General features: G+C 49.7%; 1 protein-coding gene across 1 annotated transcript in view; it reads left to right on the forward strand.

Moving 5' to 3' along the window:
- Nucleotides 1-24,081, forward strand: part of PTK2 (protein tyrosine kinase 2) — a 190,187-nt gene that overhangs the window by 66,243 nt on the left and 99,863 nt on the right. Inside the window, exons 7-11 of the mRNA XM_042780908.1 lie at nt 12,054-12,108; nt 18,708-18,848; nt 19,351-19,428; nt 20,461-20,568; nt 21,651-21,768. Of these exons, the coding sequence (XP_042636842.1) occupies nt 12,054-12,108; nt 18,708-18,848; nt 19,351-19,428; nt 20,461-20,568; nt 21,651-21,768 (500 nt within the window). The remainder of the gene's footprint in view (nt 1-12,053; nt 12,109-18,707; nt 18,849-19,350; nt 19,429-20,460; nt 20,569-21,650; nt 21,769-24,081) is intronic.

A 24,081-nucleotide genomic window follows, 5' to 3' on the forward strand; every position in this document is an offset into this window, starting at 1 on the left:
GACTTCGTCTCTCGTACTTGATTCATATTGTCAGAAGGGACCAGTCCCTGGGAAGAAGATACCATGCATGATCAGCAGAAAAAGCGGAAGGATTCTCAGTGAGACGAATCGGTACAGTGGCTGCGGTGATAAGCTCGGTTATGGCAACAGTTGTGAGGATGGTGCAGGACCGTGTGCAGTGTTGCAGTCCATTGTATGTAGGGTTGCTACGAGTCCAGCCTGACTTGACAGCACCCAGCAACAAGCCACTTGATAAATGTGAAGCCATCACCCTAAACCTTGGGACCAAGAAACTAATCCCGTTAAGTGTTTACTTGTACCTAAATAGCTGCGTGGTGCCCTGGTGGTGCAGGAGTCATGCACTTGCCTGCTAACTGAAAGACTGAGAGTTTGAACCTGTAGACACTCTGTGAGAGACTTGCTGACCTGCTTGAAGATGACAGCCTTGGAAACCCTGGGAAGCAGTTTTGCTCTGTCTATAGGGGCAGAGACAGAATTGAATTGACAGCAGTGGATTTAAGTACCGTCAGCAGGTTACCTGTCCTTTCATTGGGCTGCTCTTGTAATTGTGAAATTAAATAAAACACTTGGCTGTTCCACCCTTTTTCCTGTGCCCCGCTCTGTGATGACAGCTGCCTCAGGCAAGTTATAGAACCGTTACCTTGCATCACTGCCAGTTTTCCTGTCCCCAATAGGCAGACATTCACAAGTCCACGTTCACAATCTTAATGAACATCCTTATGATTAAAACTATGTATGTGTACTCACGTGTGCGTTCAGTACAGAGTTTAACGAAAGTGGAGTGATTCTGTACCTGCTCTATTGCATCGGGCTTTTTTTAAAGTTTAACCTTACATTGGAACTGTGTACTGAAGTACAAATACCTGTTAACATACTGGCCTGTCAGATGAGTGTGAGTACACATCTAGTCACCTGCTAGTGAACATTCATGTTTGTAACAACAGTGCAAGATGTTCTCACCGTCCTTTGTTTTCCAGTTTTGCCTGTCCCCCACCACCAAATAACAGCTTATTTGTTTACAGTAATTTGATTCTTGGTGATACTCAACACTCCACATATGGGCCATTTTCTCTGCCTGTTGTAAGTTGGCCCCGTTTTCGTCAGCTGTTCTGCTTGTGTGTGTGCTCATCCCTAGGAGGGCTTTGTCCTGTTAGCCCCATGTGGGTGACAGCTGCTCTGTGTGTTCCTTCCCAGGTCGTCTTTGCCTTTGCGCTTTGTTGTGGCTTGTCACCATGCAGAAGCGTTTCTCCTTTCCATGTGGTCCACTCGCTTTTGAGTTCTACGACCTGTGAGAATGCCACTCGGATATAACGTTGTTAAATGCTTATTCTGAAACTCCAGTGGATTTGTCTGGGCTTTCACATTTCTGAGTGAGTGGATGTTTCTCTCTTTTTAAATGGACTTGCAGCTTAGTTGCATTGTGTGATCCGCATGGGGGGCGGGTCGTTGGCTTGGGTTGGAGCTTGCTCTGAGGGTCAGTGTGCTGTCAGTCCCTCCTAGTGCTGTAGTCTCAAGAAGGCTCCGGCAGACAGGAAGGGCTTCACAGTTTGCTCTGTGTACTTGCTGTGACCCGTTTTTGTAACTGTTTTCAGTGTGGGTGACAAAATGTGTTGTCTGATCCAGCTCGCTAGTTGTTTGAATCTTCTGTGTCTTTGTTGGTATCTTGTCCTGTGACCTGCGAGTCTTTGGCTTTGTCATTTTCTTCCTGTAGACTCGTTAATTTTTGCTTTATGTTTTGAAGTACTTTTATTTATACAAACAGGAGATGGAGCTCATCTTGGTGAATTGAATCTTCTCTCGTTGTTGAGTTCTCTGAGTCTGATAATAGTTTGTTTTTTGTTTCAGGCTCAGTGTTGGTCAGGTTTTAATTTTCCCGTTTCTACCTTCATCTTTTCTGTGTTCTTATATCTTGGATGTCTCATAGTATGGAGCTGGATTCAAAGTGTAGTCTGATCCATCTTTCAGCTGTTTGATTTAATACATTTCCTTTTATTAGGATGAGCGATCTATTCCAACTGGTTTGTGATCTTCATGACTCTGTGTTTTCCTACTTGTATTTTTGGTTGCTGTTCATTTCTTAGTTTTCTTTTTCCAAATCTTCTTCTCTAATGGTTTAGAGATTTATAAACCCTTTTTGGTCTTTTATGAATTACTCTTACATCATTAACCTGTATTTATAGAATCTAGATCATGAGAATATCTTAGCCCTCTCTCAAACACACAAGGGCCTTGGAACACTCGCACTCCCTCTGTCTCCATCAGTCGGATGTGACATTTCCCCGTGGTTTTAGTTCTGTCCTTGTCTACTCTAACCCGAAGACTAGACATTATCGTTACTTTACACGGCCATTGTTTGTTGTAGCTGTTCCTGCAGGTTTGCCGTTTTATGTGTTATATCTCAGACTAACTTTCTGGTACCCTTTTTCTTTTCCTTTCAAGTTACTGTTCACATCGTTGTCTTTTCTCAGCTTTGTAAAGACTTGGTTGGTTGAAAGTCTGCTTTTCTTTTGTAGTTGCTCATCCTTTCTACATCACCTCCTGAACTCCCATATTTTTAGCTTTGCTGTTGTGATGCATTGGGCTTGGGTTTGTTTTTATAAACCCTTGTGGAGTGGCATGTGCTTCTTGATTCTGTAGATGCGCATTTTTCATCAAGAAAACGCACAGCATTATCTCTGTGATTGTCACCTCTGTGTATGTCAACTTTTCCATTTTGTCCTTATTTCTCTCAGTATCTGTCATGTTGTCTGCCTCCCTTTCTCTCTCTGATTGCGTGTGTGTGATTTCTTGGGATTTGTTTTCTAACATCTGATTGTCTCTTCAGCAGTGTCTTTCTGTTATGTACCTCGCCCACTTGGTTTTCATCTCACCCTGTGCGTTTCCCAGTTCCAGAAGCTCGTGTGTCGTGGCGGCGTCCGGTCTCCCTCCGCTCCCCAGTACCTCGTGTCGTGTGGTCCTCTGCGGCATCGTGCCGTCGGTCTCTCCCGGCTCTTCACACGTGGCTGCTGTGTTTCTGCGTAGTCTGCTGTATGGTCTGACACTCTCCCGTCTGCCCACCTTAGGCTGCAGGGGCAACTGTTTCTGCTGCGCTCTGACTCGCAGGCCCACAGGTGGCTTGAATGTGGAGCTGGGTGGACCCAGACAGGCGGGCTTTGCTCCAAAGAGGCTTTGTTTCTGCTGCTGTGGATTCTCAGGGTGGCCAGGGAGGGGGGCCACTCCAGCCTCCCTCCCGGGTCCAGATGCAGTACTTGAGTCCAGCTTCCCCTTCCTCGCTTTGCAGGTAGTTCAAGTGCAGAATGCCACAGGCAGGTTCCCTGCTGCCCCCAACTGAGTGTCCTTCAGCCAGTGCTGTCTGCGTGGCTCGAGGAGGCTTTAGGGGTCCCAAGGACCTGCCTGTGGATCCTCGTGTCCTCGGGTTTGTGCTATGGATGGGCTCAGCTTGCCCTACTGGTATCAGTTTTCTTTTTTTTTTTTTTTATTTAGGATTTGGGTGAAGATTTACAGAGTAAATTCACTTTTCATACAGCAGTTCACATATACTTTGTCTCATGTCATTGACCAAAATTTACAATGCAGCAGCTCCCCTCCCACTTCCTCCCCATAGTTACCTCCTCCCAATGTCCATCCCTTCATACTCTTCTGCACCCTGAGAGGCCCATTGTCTGCCAACCCTGTATATGATCTTGGATACACTCTCCATTTAGACATACATAATTGTTTAGCTTGTTCACCCATCTATCCATCCCTATACCAATGTTTGCTTTCATTGACAACTCAGTATTGTATTTGCAAAGGGGTTCATATTTGTTGTTTGTACTGCCCATGTAACTCTCTCTGTCTTTCTCATCCTCAGTGCTGCCATATTGGTCACTCACATTTGGTACATTGCCCTTCTCTTCACCCAAATCAATATTTATCTCTATCTATCTAACAGCATTCCTTCCCCTTCCCTCCCACCCCTGGTAACCAACAAAGAAAATGTCCTCCAATATATAAACCTTTCCTTAACTTTCACAATAACGGACTAATACAATATTTGTCCTTTTGTGACTGACTTATTTCGCTCAGCATAATGTCCTCCAAGTTCATCCACGTTATGCGGTGTTTTGCAGATTCTACATTATTCTTTAGCGTTGCATAGTATTCCATTGTGTGAATGTACCAAAGTTTGGTTATCCATTCCTCAGTTGTTGGACATCTAGGTTGTTTCCATGTTTTGGCTATTGTAAATAGTGCTGCGATGAACATCGGCGTGCATATATCTGTTCTTGTTATGGCTCTCACTTCTTTAGGGTATATACCTAGTAATGGGATGGCTGGGTCAAATGGTATTTGTATTTCTAACTTTTGAAGGAATCGCCATACTGCTTTCCACAATGGTTGTACCATTTTACAGTCCCACCAGCAGTGTATGAGAGTCCCAATCTCTCCACAACCTCGCCAGCATTTGTTATTTTCTGTCTCGTTGAACTTTGCTACTAGTGCTGGAGCAAGATGGTATCTCATTGTTGTTTTGATTTGCATCTCTCTAATAGCTAATGATCGTGAGCATTTCTTCATATGTTTGTTGGCCGCTTGAATATCCTCCTTGGTGAAGTGTCTATTCATGTCTTCTGCCCATTTTTTAATTGGATTGTTTGTCTTTTTGTTATTGAGGTGTTGGAGTGTTCTATAAATTCTAGAGATAAGTGCCTTGTCAGATATGTTATTACCAAATATTTTTTCCCAATCTGTAGGTTCTCTTTTGACTCTTTTGGAGAAGTCTTTGGAAGCACATAAACATTTAATTTTTAGAAGGTCCCAATCATCTGGCTTCTCTTCTGCTGTTGGTGCATTTTGAATTATGCTTGGTAGTCTATTTATACCAAATATTAGGGCCCTTAAGTTTGAGCCTAAATTTTGCTTGAGAAACTGTATAGTTCTAGGTTTCACATTTAAGTCTTTGATCCATCTGGAGTTTGTTTTTGTGTGTGGTGTGAGGTACAGATCTTGTTTCATTGTTTTCTTTTTTCTTGAAGTGTGTTTGAGAGTTCCTTTGGACGTGCCTTGGCAGTGCAGTGCTTGCTTTTTGGTCTTGAGCAGTAGTTTCCCCAGCAAACTGGACAGGTGGGTGTGGGTTGTCAGCACTGTGAAGGTGCCGTGCTGTCTGTCACTCTGTGCTGTCTCCATCGCGGCTGCTGCAGGACTGACACCAGTGCTTCTGACGTGGAACTGGCTTGGGATGGCCTGTGACTCTATGCGCCCTGTGCCTATTCAGCCACAGGAGGTCCCTCGGGAACCTCTCAGCCGGAGCACCTGGAGAGCTAGCGTTGTGTTTCCCACTGGAGTTTGCTAGTGAGTTGGGGCCATTTAGGGATTTCTGTATTTCCCCAGTAAGGGGCTCTGGTGGTGCAGTGGATAAGACATTTGGCTGCTAACCAGAAGGTCCACAGTTCAAACCTATCAGCCACTTCATGGGAGGAAGAAGAGGCAACCTACTTCCGTAAAGATTTACCGCCTCACACCCAATGGAGGTCGCTATGAGCTGGAATTGACTTGATGGTAATGAGTTTGGTTTATTTTGGGTGGGGGGTGCTTCCCCAGGACAGAGACTCTGACACGTGAATGCAGAGGATGGCTCGCTGCTCGTTAGTTAGTTTCAGGCGTCTCTCTTTCCTGGCGGGTCAGGAGAAAGTTGCCTAACGGTCCAGGTGGTTCTTTAGCCTCTGCCAGGAACTTTACAGAAGATCGCGGTTATTCACAGCCTCATGGAGAGAACACCCTTCAGCTTTGCTCAATTTCAGAATGACTCTGGATGGTGGGGAGAAGTGTCAGGCCCAGCTTCTGAGAGGGAGAAAAGCACTATCCAGAAACTTGGGCTTTTTTCTTTAAACCAACTGAAGAGCCTTTTTCCATGGCTTTCGAGCCTTGGCACAGCCAAGGTCCCCTCCTCCAGGCAGAGGGGTACATAGCACCATCCCCAGCGTCTGTCTCGGGGATTGCATTTACCTCGAGGGCTGACACGGCTGGGGGCAAACTCAAGGGTAAGAGAGATTAGAAGGAGGAAGCCCTGCATGTGTAGTCACGTTCCCCCCAGGTGCGCTGCGTAGGTCTCACCCAGGATGCCCAGGGGACCATCACTAAGGAGCTGAGCAGTCTCTCCACCGTTAGAGAAATGGGACACTTACCCATTGTTCAGTGGGTTGGAGTATAGCATGTCAGGAGTACTTTCAAGTTGGACATAATCATTTCCGTAAGTTTGGAAGGGAGCCTAGGATCAGACACCAGGGGAGAGTGCACCCCTCGGGGATATTTTGAACTTAGTGTTGGTAACTTTTTGCCCACACTTTTTATATTTGAGGAATTAATTCCACAAAGTGTTAAACAAGGCCAACAGAGAAGGTCAGTGTTCCCTCAGAAGGGAGGGACAAATTTATTTTGTCAGATTTGTTGGCAGTGAGCTCAGTTGCTGTGCTGTGAAGCTCTCTGGCCTCTGAGAACCTGCAGATCTGTGGGTTTGTGGCCACGAATGCACACTGTCCAGGACAAGGCATGGCTGGAGGTGCCTCCAGCCCCGAGGAGCCACAGCAGAAGCCACTCCACGTGTGGGCGGGAGCTGCTGGGGCAGCGAATGGTGGCCCTCTGCTCGGGCATGCAGGAGCCGCTCTGGGGCGAGCAGGGCCAGTAGGGGCGCTGGAGGCAAGCATGCTTCGGGGGGTGGGTGGCAGAAGGGCCATCCGGTGCCTGAGGTGCAGCACGGAGGGACCAGGTGTGCGTGATGGGAGGTGTGTAACGCTCTCCAAGCATAAGGTGCTGGTGTCAGAGAACACTACAGTCAGTGGTGGGATCAGCTGACAGAACAGAAGCAATCTGAGAGTTCACCAAGGGGGACAAGAAGGGAGCGTCACGTCAGTCAGCAGGTACAAAGAGGACAAGGAGGCGGCCTCTTCTGCCTCCTCTAACTTCACAAGACATCACCGTCAGCAGCCCGAGGCTTAGTGCTATGAGGCCAGATGTGCCACCACCCTCCAGCCTCTCTATCAGCTTTGACGCCAGTGGTTCCTCCCCCAGCACTCCCTGCTTCTCTGCTAGGTTCCCTGTTGCAGTGCCATACGGAGCTGAGAGACAACACTCGCGATTGCGAGGTTTCTTACGGAAGTAACAGGCTACAGTTGAGGGTTAGGAACGCCCTCAGGATACAATTCTTGGATCAGGACAGTCTCCCTTCTGCCATGCCCTCAGGCACGCCACTCAGGCCCTTGGCCTCTTGGCCTGGCCTCTGCCCTGCTTGGGCAAGTGTCACAAATCTCTTTTAGCTCTGCTGATGGATAGGCCTCGGTGCACCCCACTGCGTCAGGAAGCCACCTGTCCAAGGGCACTCAGCCTTCTTGCTCCGTGGGCCAGCTGAGCCCTGTGTTCTGTCTCGTGCCTCTTGGTCCCACTGCCTGCATCTCTCAGCCAGGGCATCTCCCCGCCAGGGCGTCTCCCCGCCAGGGCGTCTCACAGCCAGGGTATCTCCCCGCCAGGGCGTCTCCCCGCCGGCGTGTCCCCCCGCCAGCGCATCTCTCCACCAGGACGGTCCAGCACAGGGGTCTTGAGTCCAGGGATACACTGCTTCATCTCCAGCTCTGCTCTCCTGATGGCAGTGAGATCCCCTCTCTGCTTCTAGGAAGGCTCATTTGAAGCCTGGTGGAGTGACAAAATGAACCAATCCCAACATCAGAGTTGTACACACCTTATTTGCATAGTCCCACCCAGTAATCCGGTGGGAGTTACATAGACTATGGCTAGAAAAGCCCTACCAAGTGATTCACTGCACCGCAGCAGGTCTTCACATAAAAACCAAAGCAAACCAAACTCGCTGCCGTCGAGTTGGATCCGACGCAGAGCGACTCCTCCTTGGGTTTCGAGGCAGTACCACTGCGGGAGTAGGTTACCCAGCCTTCCTTCTGAGGAGTGGCTGGTGGGTTTCTGGTTACCAGACAGATGCCTGAGGCATCAAGGACAGAAGTAAATCAAACCTCACCCGAGAGAATTCCTCTTTACACAAATCACTTGGACTTAGAAACCTGCACGTCCTGGTTGAAAGCTTGCTGTCTTACGACTCTCTCCGCATGCTTGTACATTCAGGTGTTCACATGAGTGCTCCCCTGAGAGGAGGGATGGAGAGTGTATTTTAGTCCTTTTTCTTTGTCCCTGTGATTTGACAGGGTGCCCGGTAGGTAGTGAAGTGTCAGCCACTGGTAAGCGAGGGTGTACGGGCTGGCTTGCTTTACGGCTGCAAATCAGAATAGCTTGGCTCTTGAAGAGTAGGTCATAGAAGCGCTTCTGCACACGCAGAGAGGGCAGGAAGTCTAACCGAAGCTGTCGTGTCTCTCCCTCGTGTGTGTGCCGGGCTGTGTCAGCGGCTCCCCCCTCACTCCCAGCTCTCTGGGCCAGCTCTGTGGCCTTGCTGTGGCACCACTGCCGCGGGCTCCCTTCTGAGCAGTGCCCGGGACGTGTTGTGCTTCATCCCTACCATCCGCTGGTTGCTGTGCACGGTAGCTAGCATCCAGCTGTCACAGCCACCCCTCCTCTCCTGAGACGTGTTTCCGCCCGCCTGCATCCCTTTGAGTCGGTGTTTCATGCCAGCGCTGCCCATCACAACTCTGCTGTCATTCAGTGTGCTGAGGCCACCTGGCCAGCCTCACAGCCACTGGCCCACAGAGCTGTTCACACTTGGAATGTGGCCAGCGGTACTGGGAAGGGAGCTTTTATTTGGCTTTAATTAATTTAAGTAAAAATAGCTACATGCAGCTGGTGGCTATTGTATCAGACGCCCAGCTCTGACCTAACTTTACTATCCCATCAGCTGTGTGTGGCCTAAAAAGTTCCCCTTTGAACTTACAGGGAATCTTAGCCTAATGCTTAGATTCAAGAACTAAGCTTGGTCATTTCCTAAAAGTTCCATGTAAGCTTGTTTTTTGTCAGAGGGGTTTACGTGCATTTGGGATCTATCCTCCAGTGGTTACGTAGATAGGTAGCATTGCTTTGTAAAGGCTAGGAGTCACGTTTTGTTTATGATGCACACGTTGTGTTTGTCATTGTATTGACATATGGCCGTTATGTGGCATCTGGGCTCGTAGGCATTCGATGCACACACAGCTGAACAAAGATGAGGGGACTGCTGGCAGCCAGACCCCCCGCAGTGAGGGATGGTGACTGGGTATGAAAAGTGGGGCCGCCTGTGTGTGGCCTGTCTGGCTGCTAAGAGGTTTTCATTTTAGACTTGAGTAATAGACTCCAAACACTGAACACAGGGCCATAGGTGCTCTCCAGTCCTTGCTGAGTCCTGGACGACAAAGCCAAAGCAAACAACTTCTCGATTAATTAACAGAAAATGTATTACAAATAACGTTGTTGAATTTTTTCACAGTTTTGGGTACTTTGGCTTCATTTTTCTTTTCTCACTTGTCAGGTGTTTCATTAAAAAGAGCATGGACAACATTACTGCATTGTCAGTGAAAGCAAACATTGGTCACAGCCAGCTACCCAGAGGGACCAAGTAGTTGAACTTGTGGGCTCGGGACCATAGTCGCAGGGGACGTCATACTCAATTGGCATCACATACCATACAAAACATTGTTCTACCTCCTACTTTGGCGAGTAGTGACTGGGTTCTTAAAAGCTAGCAAGCTGCCATTTAGATGCAACAATGGGTCTCTCCTTGTCCAGAGCAAAGAAGTATGAAGAAAACCAAAAATTCATGGAAGCAATTACTCCTAGTGACTGATACACCATCCAATCTGCAGCCTATACAACTATGAGACCAGAAGAACTAGATGGTGCCCGGCTACCACTGTCCTTGGAAGAGGATCTATGTAGGAGATCCTTGATAGAGAGGGAGAACAATGTGGAACAAAACTCAAAATCATTTGGAGAAAAATAAAAGGGGGGGGGGGGACCAGGTTTGCTGGTCCGATAGAGCCTGGTGGAACCACTGAGACTATGGCCCCTAGCTGCCCTTCAGGTCTGGAATTGAACCCACATCTGTGGTTTCCAGCCAAACAAAAGACAGGCATATGAGTTGAACATTTACCTGAGGTAGATACACTCCTTGGAGAGAACAATCATGGGAGAAAGAAGGGCTGCTTGAACAGTGGATACATCCGTGGGTGACAGGTGGCTGTCGGCAGGCTCACAGTCAGGCAGAGGATAGACCTGTCCTGGCCTTTTCCCGAACTCAAGACACAGACAGCCACTTAGCTCCTCAAGGTCTCCCATGGGCTCACAGAGCCCTGCCTGTCCCTGGAGCAGCACGCTCCACCCTGCCCCATACCCCACTTGCTCAGCACTGCCGCCCTCTGTCCACAGTCCATCCTTCTCATGCCCTGGCTGCTGCCGCCCTCATCCCAGTCTCCCCCAGCTCTCGCCCGGACGCCCTCCTGCTGGACGCCATGCTCCCCACACCCACAGGGTGTTCTGACATGGCAGCCAGAGCAGTCTAGGGGACTGCAAGTCAAGTCACTGCTCTCCTCTGTTCAACACAGTGGGTGGCATATTATGGGCCAAAATCTCTACCCCAAGACTTGCAGTGATTTCCAAACACTTTGTTAGTTAAGCCTCTCCACCACTGTGGGTTGTAAGAACTAGCATTCCCCTTTTACAAACAGATAAACTAGGTTCACAGATGCCAAGCCAAGGTTCACCCCTGGAACTTGCTGAAGAGAAAGTCAGTGCTTTTTATTACAGTCCCCAGAAGGGAGCGTCGAGGCTAATGCCTTCCACTTTCTAGAATTTTCATCTTTCCTTTGTCTGCCGTGTTTGCCAGCTTTGCTTTCCCGGTAGGGATCGGCACCAGAACCCTTGCAGTGTTAGGCCCAGTGCTCTGAGGAGCAGCAAGGAAGGGAGGAACTGGGTGGACACCTTTTCTCTTCATGTCAGCTAATCAGAGTGGGTCACGTAGTCACTTGGCTGTGGAGAAAAAGTAAGGAAAGGGAGTTATAAGGAAGAGGAGGAGAGAGAGAAACGGGAAACCAGGAGCTGAGGCCGTTACCGGGCTGGTGAACCTGGAAGGCAGACAGGGCAGGAGGAGGGCCAGTGGGGACTGAGGATGGATTCAGTGAGGAGGAGGTCGTGGTGAAGGCACCGACCAGTGGTCAGAGTGCAGATGGGGAGTCGCAGTCAGTTTATTGTTAACTTACATTTTCTGAAAAGATGACGTGTCTCCCTTTTCCCCTTCGTGAGCTGTGTAATTTCCACCTCTCCTGAAATTCCTTCCTGTGGAGGCAGTGTGTTATCTTACTAGCAGGGGTGCCATCTAGTGGTCAAAAAACCTGGGTAACTCAGTCCCCAGAGCGAGTAGTCTGTTGGTTGAAGTCACTTGGCCTGACTGCTCTGAGGCTGCTGCTGAGGAAGACGAGTTTCCTCTCGAGATTCCTTTCGTCTGGTCTGAAGAAAGCCATTGGCGTTTCCAGCCTTTCCACACAGGCCACTTCCTGACTGGGCCACATGATTTACCTTCTCTCTCTGTGTGGTTTGCCTATGTACAATTGAAGTGTGAAACCTTGATCAGGTGAAGGAACCTGACCCCAAGGAGTGTGTTCAAAACTAGTCAACTGTTAGGAGAGATGCAGGGATTTTTTAAACTTCAGGGCATGTCCCAGGCCTCTTCCTCATCTGCCAGTCTGCTTTGTCTGCTTTCTCCGTAGGCATCCCCCACCCCAGGTGAACTGCTGTCGACGGGGTAGCCTTCGGGCAGCATGTGAAAAGCGCACGCCATCATGTGTGCTTTGCAACAAAGCAATATTTCAACAAGAAGGGTTTAAAAAAAAAAAAAAAAAAAAAGCACAGGGCTTTCTCCTGGAGTGCCCCTGTTTTCTGTACGTTGCTAGGAAACTACTTGCCCCCCACTTCTGTGAGTGTGCTGGTCAGCAGAGCTTCATTGTGCTGTTTCCTACCCAAGCAATACGTGGCGGGCTCAGTCACTGCACGGGTTTTTATAGTCCTGAAAGAATGTCATCATGTTTGTTCATTTGCTGGTATTTGTTAACACACTTCTTTTTCTGTTTCAGAAAAGATGTTGGTTTAAAGCGATTTTTCCCTAAGAGTTTACTGGATTCGGTCAAGGTAATCAGTCTCCTTTATCATAACCGCATAATCAAATGATGTAGATACCTTTACCCAGATGGTAAATTGGTTCTGGAAAACTAAAACGGAGTCGTTTTCTCCCTTATGGGTAAACACTGTACTGAGAACAGCTAACAGCTACTCGGGTAGTCACATTAAAACCGAGAGCCCTCTGTGGCCTCGTAAATATGTTCATGAACTTCTCATTCTTCTGGGACAGCTGAGCCTGACAGTCAGCTGACATGCGCATTACCCTCCTGGTGCCTTTCCATTTAAAATCTAGGGGGTTCTCCACGCAAGTGTCGAAAGAGCCCCTTCCTCTGCTCGGCAGGGCAGAAATCACCTATGGCTAGGGACAGGGACCGTCTGGGCTGCAGGTGCCTCATGCTAAGAAGTCTTGCAAGGTCTTGCACCCCGTGCTCTCTGATATCACACCAGTAAAATGTTAAGCCCACATCGTGGGTTCTGCGGAGTTCTGCTCTTTGTTCTTCTGAAGAATTGAGGCCAGGAAGGACCAAGTGGCTATACAGGCGGTAGGTGGGAGCCTGAGGAGAGACAAGCCACCAGATGCAGGTGGTTCCTGGAATTTTTTTTATAGGGACATCTGTGGACAGAGTGGTGAGATACAAATAAAGTCTGTAACTTGGTGAATTGGACCAACCCAGATTGGTTTCTTTGTTTTAACAGAGAGACGGGGTTATGTGCAGAGTCCACATGAGGGGAAGCTGGGTGAGGGGTCCTAACGGGAACACCCTGTATTATCTTGGCAGGGCCTCTGCAGAGCTGCGGTTGAGGAGCAGGTCAACTAGCTGCGTTTCAGTTTAGTTGTGTGTAACGCTCAATGAGAGTCTGACCTCGGGATTAAGAATGTCCAGAGAGCAGTGGTGGCCCACCTTGTGACGACCTGTCTCTCCTCATGTAAGAATGGTTCACGGAGGATCATTCGGAGCACTCTGTTTTATTCTTGGAGAAAATAGCCATTCTTTTCCGTTCTGTGGTCAGCATGTGACCATGGCAGATGCAATGTTTTTGTCGAGCTCAGAAATTCCTGGCTTGGCATATTCAGTCAGCAGCCCCTCCTGACACCCGTAGGGCCTGAACCCTGTGCCACAGGGCAGAAGAGGCTTGGTCTCTGCTTGGCAGGCTCCTTGTCTGCGGGAAGCCCTGTGGAAACGCGCTTCGCAGCCACAGTTAATGTGTGAATTTGGTGCTTGGGAGAGGTGAGACGTGCTTTACTTCCCAGTTGATGGGTTCCTAGCCTGTTGGTGTTGGGTGCCATCTAGTTGATTCTGACTCATGGTGACAGTCTATGAGACGCAGTAGAACTGGCCCATCGAGTTTTTACATAGTGTGATCTTCATGGGAGCAGATCCTAGGTCTTTCCCTTGCAGAACCCCTGGGTGGGTTCAAACCATCAAACCTTTTGGTTGGCAGCCTAGTGTTCATCTGTTGTGCCCCCAGGGCTCCTTGTTCTTGGCCTGTTGTTGGGAGTCTGTGGTCTCTGTTAGCGTATTGTCCCAGCACTCAGAAGCCACCAGCTCACGGGTGGAAGCAGTGAGAGTGAGTGAGAGCATTGCTGGAGGAGGTGGGAGTGGGGGGAGGGCAGGGGGCACCTTCAGGGACCCCAGCATTTAAACAGCTTGCCCAGGATAAGGAGGAACCCACCCAGCCCCCAGCGTGAACTAAGTACACTAATGGGGACAGGCAGGTAAAAGAAGGAAGGAGGAGCCCTGCCCTAAGCACTCACCCTTCATTCTCCCTGCACGTGTGCTTGGGAGCCAGGAATTTTGGTAGATGAGAGACGGGTGAAGAATGAGGCTGGGGAAGAGACCCATTAGGCTGCCCCCTGCGCGTGGCTGTGTGAGTGCGTGAAGAAAGCTGATTTCATTGAGATTACGTCATAGACCCCTAGGGTCCGCATTCTGTATTTCTTTTAAGCAGATTAGAAAGCTGATGTTTCAGACAGATGTGTACAAGATGAAACATGACAATTCATAGGCCCTCGGTTTCTGATTGAACCCATCATGCACTTGGTACCTGCTAAAGGGGCAAGGAGGCAGCATCTTCCGACCTCCCCTGACTCCGCAAGAGAAAGACAGAATCACCATCAGCAGCCCAAGGCCTGTCTTACAAGGCTAGACATCCAGACATGCTACCACCCTCCAGCCCTCTTACCAACCGTGACCCTACCCATCCCTCCCGTGGCACCCACCACCTCTCTGCTAGATTCAGTAATTCGCTGCAGTGGCCATACACAGCTCACACAACATGGAGTTTATTAGGGAAGCAATAGGCTGCAATTCAAGTTCAGAAACGTGCTCTGTCTCTCTCAGCCGGCCATCTCTCTGAGTCGCTCTCTCAGCCAGCAATCAGAGATTCCCTCTTCACCTCTGGGAGGGCTCATTTTAAGCCTAGCAGAGTGGCAGAACTAGCCAGTCCCCACATCAGAACTTTACACATTTGAGGAGTGAACTTTCCAGAAACTCCCTGCGTGCTGCCCCAGGCAGATGACTCTCGGGCAGCTCCTCAGTTGCTCACGGCAAAGTGGGAGCTCCAGGGCCTGGCTGGAAAAGCCGGCCTGTGTGATTTCCTCCACTGCAGCACCCTCTTCTGGTGATCGGTAGAAGAGATCCAAACAAACTGCTTTTTGGAACCATCACTGAGACAAAGGAGAAACTCTCACTAAAGCGTATGAGTCCCCAGCCCCACCTTCCTCACTCAGGGCTGGGCAGGCGCTCAGCCAGAAAGGTGAAAAGGTAACAGTGGAACCAGCACATCCCTGAGGAGTGGGCGGCACAGGAGGCTCTCGGGATGGTCATGGGACGGAGGCCAGGGCACGGGGTCATGGTGGCTTGGAGAAGAGCAGCAGGAGATGAGTTGGGGACATGAAGAGCATCTCCATCATTCAGCACCACCCGTTTCGTGGGTATAATCCATCATTCCATATACCGTGGACTTGACCTGGAGAGTGACATGAGTACCTGGCCAGTCGTGTACAATGGACCAGGCCCACGAGGGACCGCTGCAGAAGCCCAGGCAGGAGTGGCGGGGGGCAGGCAGGAAGCAAGAGAGAGTAGACCGTGTGTTTTGGAAGTAGCCCATACAGGACTGGGCCCTTGGGGCGGGGAGGGGACAGAAGGAATCAGGGCTGACTCCTGGGTTTCCGGCTTGAGCAGCTGGGGTGGGGCTGAGATGGGGTGGACTGGGTGTCAGGATACACCAGGGCGTCTCTTGGTGGCACATTAGCTTTGGATGTCTGTGGGAAGGGCAGATCTGTGAGGGAAGTTCAAGAGGATGTGCTAGGTCCCCAACTTCCGAGAGGGACCCCTGTCTTTACTTCCTGCACAAGTATGTAGGTGATGCGCTTGGAAAAGCACTGAGAAGGGGCATCGATATGCGTTCTCGGGGTTATTCCCGATCGTTTATTCATCATCAGCTACTGAGACTTGGCTTCAAAGCGGGAGAGGGACCTTCCGAAGGGCGGCTTCTCCTCGGGGCCTCTCACAGCCTTCGTCTCTTCATACCATGTATTTCGAGCTTGGGTTTCCAGGGATTCCGGGGCTTCTGCTAGGCCTGTCTGCGTGCTGATGGCAGACTCTCCTTGGATCAGGCTGTGTGCACAGTGAGGCTGTGGATGGTGACGACGTCTGAGCGCTTCCCCCACTTTACTGCTGGGAAGGGAAGCGTACATTCAGTCAGGACAGAACCAGATTTGCCTGTTGTTCTGTCGAGGTTGCTGGAAGCCGAGGAGTTGGGTGGAGTTAGGCGTTCCTCGGTTGTCCAGTGCCTGCTCACGTTTCAGCTGTGAGCCACACTCTTCTTGATGTTCTCAGAGGTAAGGAGACAACTCAGCCTCCCTTCTCATTCCCACGGATTTTACAGACAGGTAGTGGCAGGAAGAGGGGTTATCTGAAGTCAGTTGGTATAAAAATTGTTCACTATCCTCTATGGTGGAAGATTGACTTGAGTAAGATGAGGCTCAGGTTGGGGTGACCGTTTCTGCCTGGTGTCGTCTGGAGTTGCTCTTAGAGGGAGACACCTGAGCTGACCACAGCACTGGCGAGAAGCAGCAGAGCCCCCCGGCTGGGCATTCCAGCTCGTCTGCCCTCTTGGTCATCGGTTTACCTCTGCCCTACCTGGCTTCAGCCTTTTCTTCTTTCCTGTCTGCTCTGTCTGCAGGTACAGGTACCATCCAGCTTAGACTTCATCTGCCCACTAACCTGTCAGTAGAATCTACCTTGCAGGGTCATTGTGGAGGAAATGTTAGTTTCCATGAAGGGTCTGCGTGACTCTGTCGGCACTGTTTTGTGTTTTCATCGGTGCCTGGGGCACTGCGTCCTAGACTTCTGGTCGCCTGCAGCCCCGGGTGCGGCCCAGAGGCTTTGCTCCCTCGGCTCTTCTCTTGAGCACGAGGCATCTCCTCTGACTGATGGGTGTATCCCAGGTGCCGAGCCCAGAGAATTTCCTTACTGGGTCCATTCTGGTCCAAATTGGAGTGGACTTACTTCTCAGGGACTGGCTTACATCCCCACACTCCCAGGATGTGGTGGTAATGGACAGTGAGAAGCATGTCTTGTGGGGGATGCAGAACATAATTCAGATCACTGTGGTGTGGCCAGTGTACATTTTGCTGGGCACATCAGCCCTCTGTGGGTGGTCACAGGAAGGGGCTGGGGAACCTGAAGTCAGGACAGCTGTCATGGCACCGGCTAAGCCTCGTGAGAGGTGTGGCCGTCTCGGTCCCTGGCTAGTGTACAGCACTTGCTTCTCCGATTCTGGGCGGAACATCCAAGGCCGACCAGCATTCTCTGTGTGGTATGTTCACAGTCAGCTCTTATGGACCTGAAGTTTGTTCGGATTCTGTAGTTCAGAACTGTTGCTATAGCTTTGCAGAATGCCCACAGCTCTCGTTTCATTTTTTGTGGTAGTCACCTGCCACACTTCAGCCCTGGGTAAAACCATTAGCTGCCCTGAGCCTGTATCCTAGCAGCTGAGCATCGGTAGAGAAAAGCAGATTTTGCCTCTTGAATAAAACCCAAGACCGTACACCTCAGACATGCCCTGCTATCCTCTGCACATGGCCTTAGCGGATTCACTCTTCCCCTCTCCAAGATAATGTCACGTTTCCACCCTTGTCCTCAGCTGTTCACCACCTCTCTGGCCTTTTCGTGGTCGCCTCTCCAGGAAGAAGAACAAACTCAAATTCTCCACCTTCCTCCCTTTGAATCATCATGATTCCTTTTTGTTCTCCTTCACCAATTTCTTTACTCCCTTTTGCCACAAAACTACTGTACGTGAGCTTTTCCCACAGCTCCCCTCCTCTCTCCAAACTAGTGTGACGTGTCTTCTGTCCTCCCGCTCGGTGGAGGCGGTCTTACCAGGACCACAGCGGCCTGTCTGGCTCTGACAGCTGCTCTCCATCCTGTCCACCTGACCACATCCCACTGTTGCTGAAGCGCCTCTCTCTCCCTGGCCTCACCTTCTCCTGAGTTTCTTCCTGCCTACCTGGACTTTCTTCTTTCCTGTCTCTGCTTGATTTGTACGTGTAGGTGCCATCCAATGTGTGAGCTCTTGGAATTCTCCGATTTCCCCCGCCAACCTGCTGCTTCCCCAGTTCTGCCATTTCAGGTCATTGGCAGCTCTTGACTCAGACCCCTTACTGATCCTCCTCAGGGCCCCCTCTTTCCGCACACCCCCATGTGTTCTTCTCTGCTGGCCCCTCCCACGCACCAGGGCCTCTGCGCCTGCTTCCAGAAAGCTCTTCCCTCACTGCCCGTGACTTTCAGGAGTGGTTTTCTTCCTTTCTTACACGGATAGAGATGTTCATGGTGGGTAGATGGAAAACTGAAATAAGCAACAAGGACAGGCAGGTCACCTGGGATCCCCCGCCCCAGAAGAACTGTGATGGGTTCAGCTCCTCCCTGTTGGCGGTGATGGATGTGTGCTCCCCAGTGCCCGAAGCTGCACTGCAGTTCCGTCACGGCACCTGCTCTTTGCACAAGTTGCGTGCTGGGCTGATGGGCTGCCTTGTCATTTTTCCTCACACAACAGTGGGATACACATTTTAATGTCAGTAAAGCAGTCTTACTAAATCATGTTTAGGGCTGCATGAACGTTGGCTAGGTACCGTAACTTATGCATCCCGGTGCAGCTCTCGCTGTGAACAGCTCTGCAGTGAGCATTTCTAAAGAGTGTTGTGCTGTAGTTGGAATTGCTGGATCGGGTGGTATTTAAAAGTTGTTGATTTTCTTGGCCAAATTGCCCTTGAGAAAGATAGTCTCGATTTATCCTCAAATGGTGGAATGCGTGAGAACTTTGTAGCTTAGCCTTCGCCTGCTCTGGGTCACAGGCATGCAGCATGTGTCCCTTAGTACTAAGCCTCCTGCTTATTCTCATGAGCAGACTGTTGCCTCGCCCATGTCTTAAGCAGTGAGCCTCTGATAGAGTTATGTCGTTCTCTGACAAGAATGACCTTCTTGAGTCATGGGAAGGAGGTGGTGTGGAGTCGCGGGCAGAACAGGCATCATAACATGATGTTAGTGACCGTTGGTATGGTCACACTCGGGCCGACTCTCAGAAGGTGTCATTTCTTCGCACAGGCCAAAACACTAAGAAAGCTGATCCAGCAGACCTTCAGACAGTTTGCCAACCTGAACAGAGAAGAAAGTATCCTGAAGTTCTTTGAGATCCTCTCCCCTGTGTACAGATTTGATAAGGAGTGCTTCAAGTGCGCCCTGGGGGTGAGTATGGGCATGGGGGGAGGGGCCGGTTTCATTCCTTTTGCCTTCCCTTAGCAGTTAGGTTTAAATTTCTGATGGGAATTCAGCTGTGTCATTTCAAACACGAGATTATTTTGTTGTTTCTGAGTGGGAAAAATCCAAAAACAAAATCCATTGGTGTGAGAAAAGAATCCTATGTTCATAACTGGGTTTTGTTGCTCGCTTTTGAGTGGCAGCCCAGCTACTTGCTGAGTAACTGTTTTCTGAGGGCTGACTGACCCCTTCATGTGATCTTCCCAGGGAAGCCCCTGGCTTCTGACACACTGCAGCGGGTACTGTGTGTCTCTGTCTGGGCTCAACCGACACTTGGTCAGTGAGGCCACACGTTTCGTTACTGGGTTAGAGAGATTAATACAAACTAAGCCAGCCCCTCTCGTTCTTAATGCATCCACAGACCTCTATCTAAAATATTTCTTTTTCCTTCTGGTACCTTTTGTCTTTTAACCCATTTCACCTTCAAAAGTCAAGCTGGATCATTTCCGTGGAGCTGGCCATCGGCCCAGAGGAAGGCATCAGTTACCTGACAGACAAGGGCTGCAATGTAAGTCTGCCCCTGTGGAGTCCAGGACAGCCCATGCGGTGCCACACGCCTCGGTTGACTTTGACTTTGCACATGGGAGAATCAAGCTGAGGAAATGAACTTGTTCTGTGGTTCACTTTTTCCATGGCGTGATATTGGATGCTCAGGGTGGGAGACAGTAAGAGAAAGCCTAGGCCCTATGGGAATTCTTGAATTCTTCTGTTTTGGAAGGAAGGGAAGAGTAATACAAACCACGTCTGTTAGTGAGATCTGAATTCAGGTGGTGACAGTTGATATGGAGAAATGAGAAATTTTAATTTCTTAGCCAGGTTCACTGTTTTGAAGAAAGGCCCAGAAATCCTCACTTCCAGGAGGACTGTTGCCATGAAATACTAGAGTGATAGAAGACCCGTGTGCATAGTCTGGGTTTTTAAACAGAAAATAGGCATTTATTCTGCTTGGACAAGTGGTCCTCATGGTCCTGGGCATGTCCTAAGAGTTGGGTCTGTGTAGGCAAGATCCCTGGGGACCTGCTTCCTCCCCAGCCCGTCACACCACAGAGCTTCATGTGAAACTGGCTCTAGCATTGGCGTGGGCAGTGAACCTGGACCCGTCACTCCAGGAGGGGGAGCCGGACCATTCCGTCCTGCCAGGAGTCTCGGGAGGCTCCTCCCCAACCAGCGAGGGGGTGCTTCAGAGCTTCTGCGCCTTCTTCTCCCCCTTCTGTTCCATATTGGGGCCGCTGTCTTCGGGTTTCTTGCTGACATCTGTGGAGCATCACCTCCATGGACCTCAGGCATATGGGAAGCAGACAGACCCCTGACCTGACACTGTAGTGACAGAGGGAGGAGGGGCCGTGCTGGAGGTGGTAACAGTGAGCCTGTGGCTGCTCCTCAAGGACCCTCCACGGGGGTGACTTGGAGGGTCAGCTGTGCCCCTGGACATCCTTGCTCGTGGAGGATGACCTTGGGATGGACTCGGGACTGCGGGAACTTCAGAGCAGTTAACAGAAGCAGTGATGGAGGCCAAAGTTTTTGCCTTTTCTTTCCAAAGCCTACACATCTGGCCGACTTCAACCAAGTGCAGACCATCCAGTATTCTCACAGTGAAGACAAGGACAGAAAGGGAATGCTGCAGCTCAAAATAGCGGGCGCCCCCGAGGTAAGGAGCCAGCCCTTCATCATGAAGGGATTAGAAACGGGGACTTGGTACCATGAGGGGGTATTTTCATGGGTCGTTGGCTTCACAGCTTCTGATGTATAATGTCATGTTACAAATGAGAGTGAGCAGACGTCCCAGGAATAGAACAGGAGACAGAACTAGAAATCTGTCTGCTGTCGCTGTGGGGACGGCCAGGAACTGCCAAGGAAATCACCTTCTCGGAATTACGGAAAGGCTGTGTCTCCTGAGCTGTGGTAGAGGTGTTTTCCTTTGACTGTGTTGTGCATGACGTTCTGTGTCGTAACAGTGACGGCAGCAGTTGATGCTCGGTGAGTGCTAAAATGTGCCTGCTGCCTGGCACTGCGCAGAAGCCCAGAGCAGAATATGGCGTCCTCATGGTCCCGTGGAGTAGATGCTTTGAAACACGTGGATTGTCCCATGTTATAGATGAGGAAACTGAGGCACATGAGACTGGCCGTGGTTTTAGGAAGGAAGTGATGAGTAGTTATGTGAATCAGAACATAGCTGTATTTGAAGATAAGACACAGCCGGCTAACGCTTAGAGTGAGAGCTTTAGAAAGATCATCGTAATTGAGTTTCATGTTGAGAAGAGAGTGACTTCAAACCCTTGAGGAGAACATGTTATACCTGTAAAAAGACAATGAAATTTTACTGAAAGTCTTCAGTGTTAGAAGTACTGTGATGGCTAATTGATGAAAATGTACTCCAGATTTGCCTGGTTTTTGACGTACATCCCACTTGGACCTGCTGTCTCAACTTCTCTTAATTAGAGGGCCAGAAAGTCCAGGCAGCCTCAAGAGAGATTTTTCTCGGCCCCTCTTTTGTTCTAGAAAGTGCATCTCAGATTAAGGGATCTCTCTGTTCCATCTGGGTGTGCCTTCCGTCCCCTGCCCCAGGAGTGGTGTCCTCAGCAGTCAGGCATCCATTTTCACGCGGTCTTTGACTGATCTTGTTTTGCTCCCGCTCTGCCCTGTTTCCAAGCTGACGTTGCAGTGCAGCTGCTCTGTGGATTATTGGGAAGAACAATAACATCTCTCTTATTGGTCTCTTGCCCTGTTTAGCCTCTGACAGTGACGGCCCCGTCCTTAACCATCGCAGAGAACATGGCTGACTTGATCGATGGGTACTGCCGGCTGGTGAACGGGGCCACACAGTCGTTCATCATCAGACCCCAGAAAGGTGAGGTCCCAGTTCCTTTTGCACGTGTCCAACTACATCCTGTCGAATTGTGCTAGGTTTGCTCACTCCCCATAGCCTGGAATCCTTTTTGGAGATAATTCTGTGAATTTTGTAAAGATCAGAGTATATTCATTGGTTTTCTTGGGGTGGTGATCCACTTCATACTTGGCACAGGCAGGCAGGGAGCTCAATTTGAAGAAAACCTTGTTTGTATTTACAATATTGTGCTTTGAGTTACATTTCTCAGGTCACCATTAGTGTTAAGTAAAATTTTGGAATTACATTCTTGAGTTTTTGGATAGTGTCCCTCGTAGTTCCTATTAAAGTCTGTTTAACTCCTTTTTCTCAAAAAAAAAGTGCAGATAGTGGAAGGACAGACCAAACTCTTAAGTCATGATGAAAAATCAGACAGTGGGATGGAACCAGGTGGGTGCTTGTCAGAAGTGAGGTGGGGTTTTGGCAGCAGGTGAGCAGGTGTGAGCCAGAGGCTTGAGTTTCTGGAGTGATGAGGCACAAACACCCCAGGAGAATCGGAGCACCATGTGAGGTGGGGAACCCAGGGCTCGGAATTGTGTCTGAATGTGTGGGTGTGAACCGTGAGTCCTCTGGGCTGCCACCTGTGAGTGGCTGAGCGTGTCTGTGCCTCAGTCTCTCACCTGTAAAGCAGGAGGACAGTCCTAATTTCTGGTGGTGGTACCTGGGAGGATGAGTGGAGATATGTGGAAGGGTCTCTGTGTGTGGCTTTGTCTTACTGCCACGATCCCTGCCAGCATTAACTCTCAGTGATGATTGTAAACTGCACTGGCACTCAGTGGGGGGTGACATGTAAGCACAGTTGAGCTTAGTGTTGATGACAGTCGCGAGCCACCAGCACAGCAGTGGCAGAGTGCTGACTGCGGTGGAGAAACCACAGGAGCCCTGCTGGCCCGTCAGGAACTGCTCTGGGTTGTAGAGCAGTTGGAGGGAGGTATGTGGGTTCAAACCCTCCATTCACCTGTGGGGGACAGCTGTGGCAGCTGCTTGCCTAGGATGCGCAGGGAACCCCATGGGGCGGTTCTGCTCTGTCTTGGACGGGTGCTGGGAGTCAATGGACTCCATAGGAGGTGGTTGGATTTTTTTTTTTTTTTTTAAATATCAAAGTCCTGTGCTCTGAACATAGCCACTCCAGCCTGAAACCAAAAGCTCATGGAGTCAGCATGACTGTGGCTCGGGGCCGCGGTTCGTGGACGAGCGCTTTCCTGCTGTGATCAGTCCAGCCTGTTCAGCTTTTGTAGAACACAGTGGAGATTCAGCCTCATACTTTTGATGAAGCAGAGAATGAAGGTGATTGTAGAAATGTCTGAAGCTGTCCTTCCAGGAAGCTTCTGCAGCCATGGGCTCTTGGTGTTTCTCTTTATGGAATACTTATCGTGAACGTTGTGGGAGAATTCTTTCACATAAAATAGTGCTTTGTGAAACATGTTAAATGTGACTGATTACCCAGGAACAGATACAGTGTTCTCTTGGTGTCTGTGGGAGATTGGGTCCAGGACCGTCACAGGCACCAAACTAGAGGGATGCTCAAGCCCCTTAGAGAAGACGGCATAGTGTACTACAGACATCCTCCTATACTCTAGGTCACCTGTAGAAGACTTACAATACCTCATATGATGTGAATGCTGTGGAAACAGCACTCGACACTCCCTCTTAGCCTTTGAGAGGTGGCTTTGACCACTTCATTGCTTCTTTCTCCCCTTGGATATTTTCAGTCCATGGTCAGTTGAATCTGCAGGTATGGAACCCTCACAAATGGAAAGCTGACTGTATTAGGTGTATGCTGATCTTTTTAGTAAACGATTTTTCGTTCATTTTAAGTTACCCAAAGTCCTGGGAGCTCTGGTAGCGTAGTGCCTAAGGCATTTGACTACTAACCAGAAGGCTGGCGGTTCAAACCCCCCTCGAAAGGAAGATTGGGCAATCTACTTCCGTAGTGATACTGCCTCAGGAACCCAAGGAGGGGTCGCTATGAGTCAGATCCGACTCAGTGGCAGTGAGTTTTTTAGTCAGTTAGTAAAGGAAAAATAATGTTCAGACTTTAAACATTAAGTAAGCTTCGAAGTCTTCCTGCCCAGTGATTCACTTCTGAGAATAACACTCCTGCGTCCATCACATAAATGTGGGAGTGTTAACTCATTGTCCTGGGGACGAGAGTGTGAATGAAACACTCAGCATGGTGACCGAGGAGCACTGGCTGTAGCTAATTCTCACAGTATATGTGGCATGAATTGCAAGCTCAATGGTTCATTTACCGTCAGTGATTCAAATGGTTCATTT

Source organism: Orycteropus afer, unplaced genomic scaffold (genome assembly GCF_000298275.1).
Source record: "Orycteropus afer afer isolate SDZICR_OR568_19922 unplaced genomic scaffold, OryAfe1.0 scaffold00069, whole genome shotgun sequence".
Lineage (NCBI taxonomy): Eukaryota > Metazoa > Chordata > Mammalia > Tubulidentata > Orycteropodidae > Orycteropus > Orycteropus afer.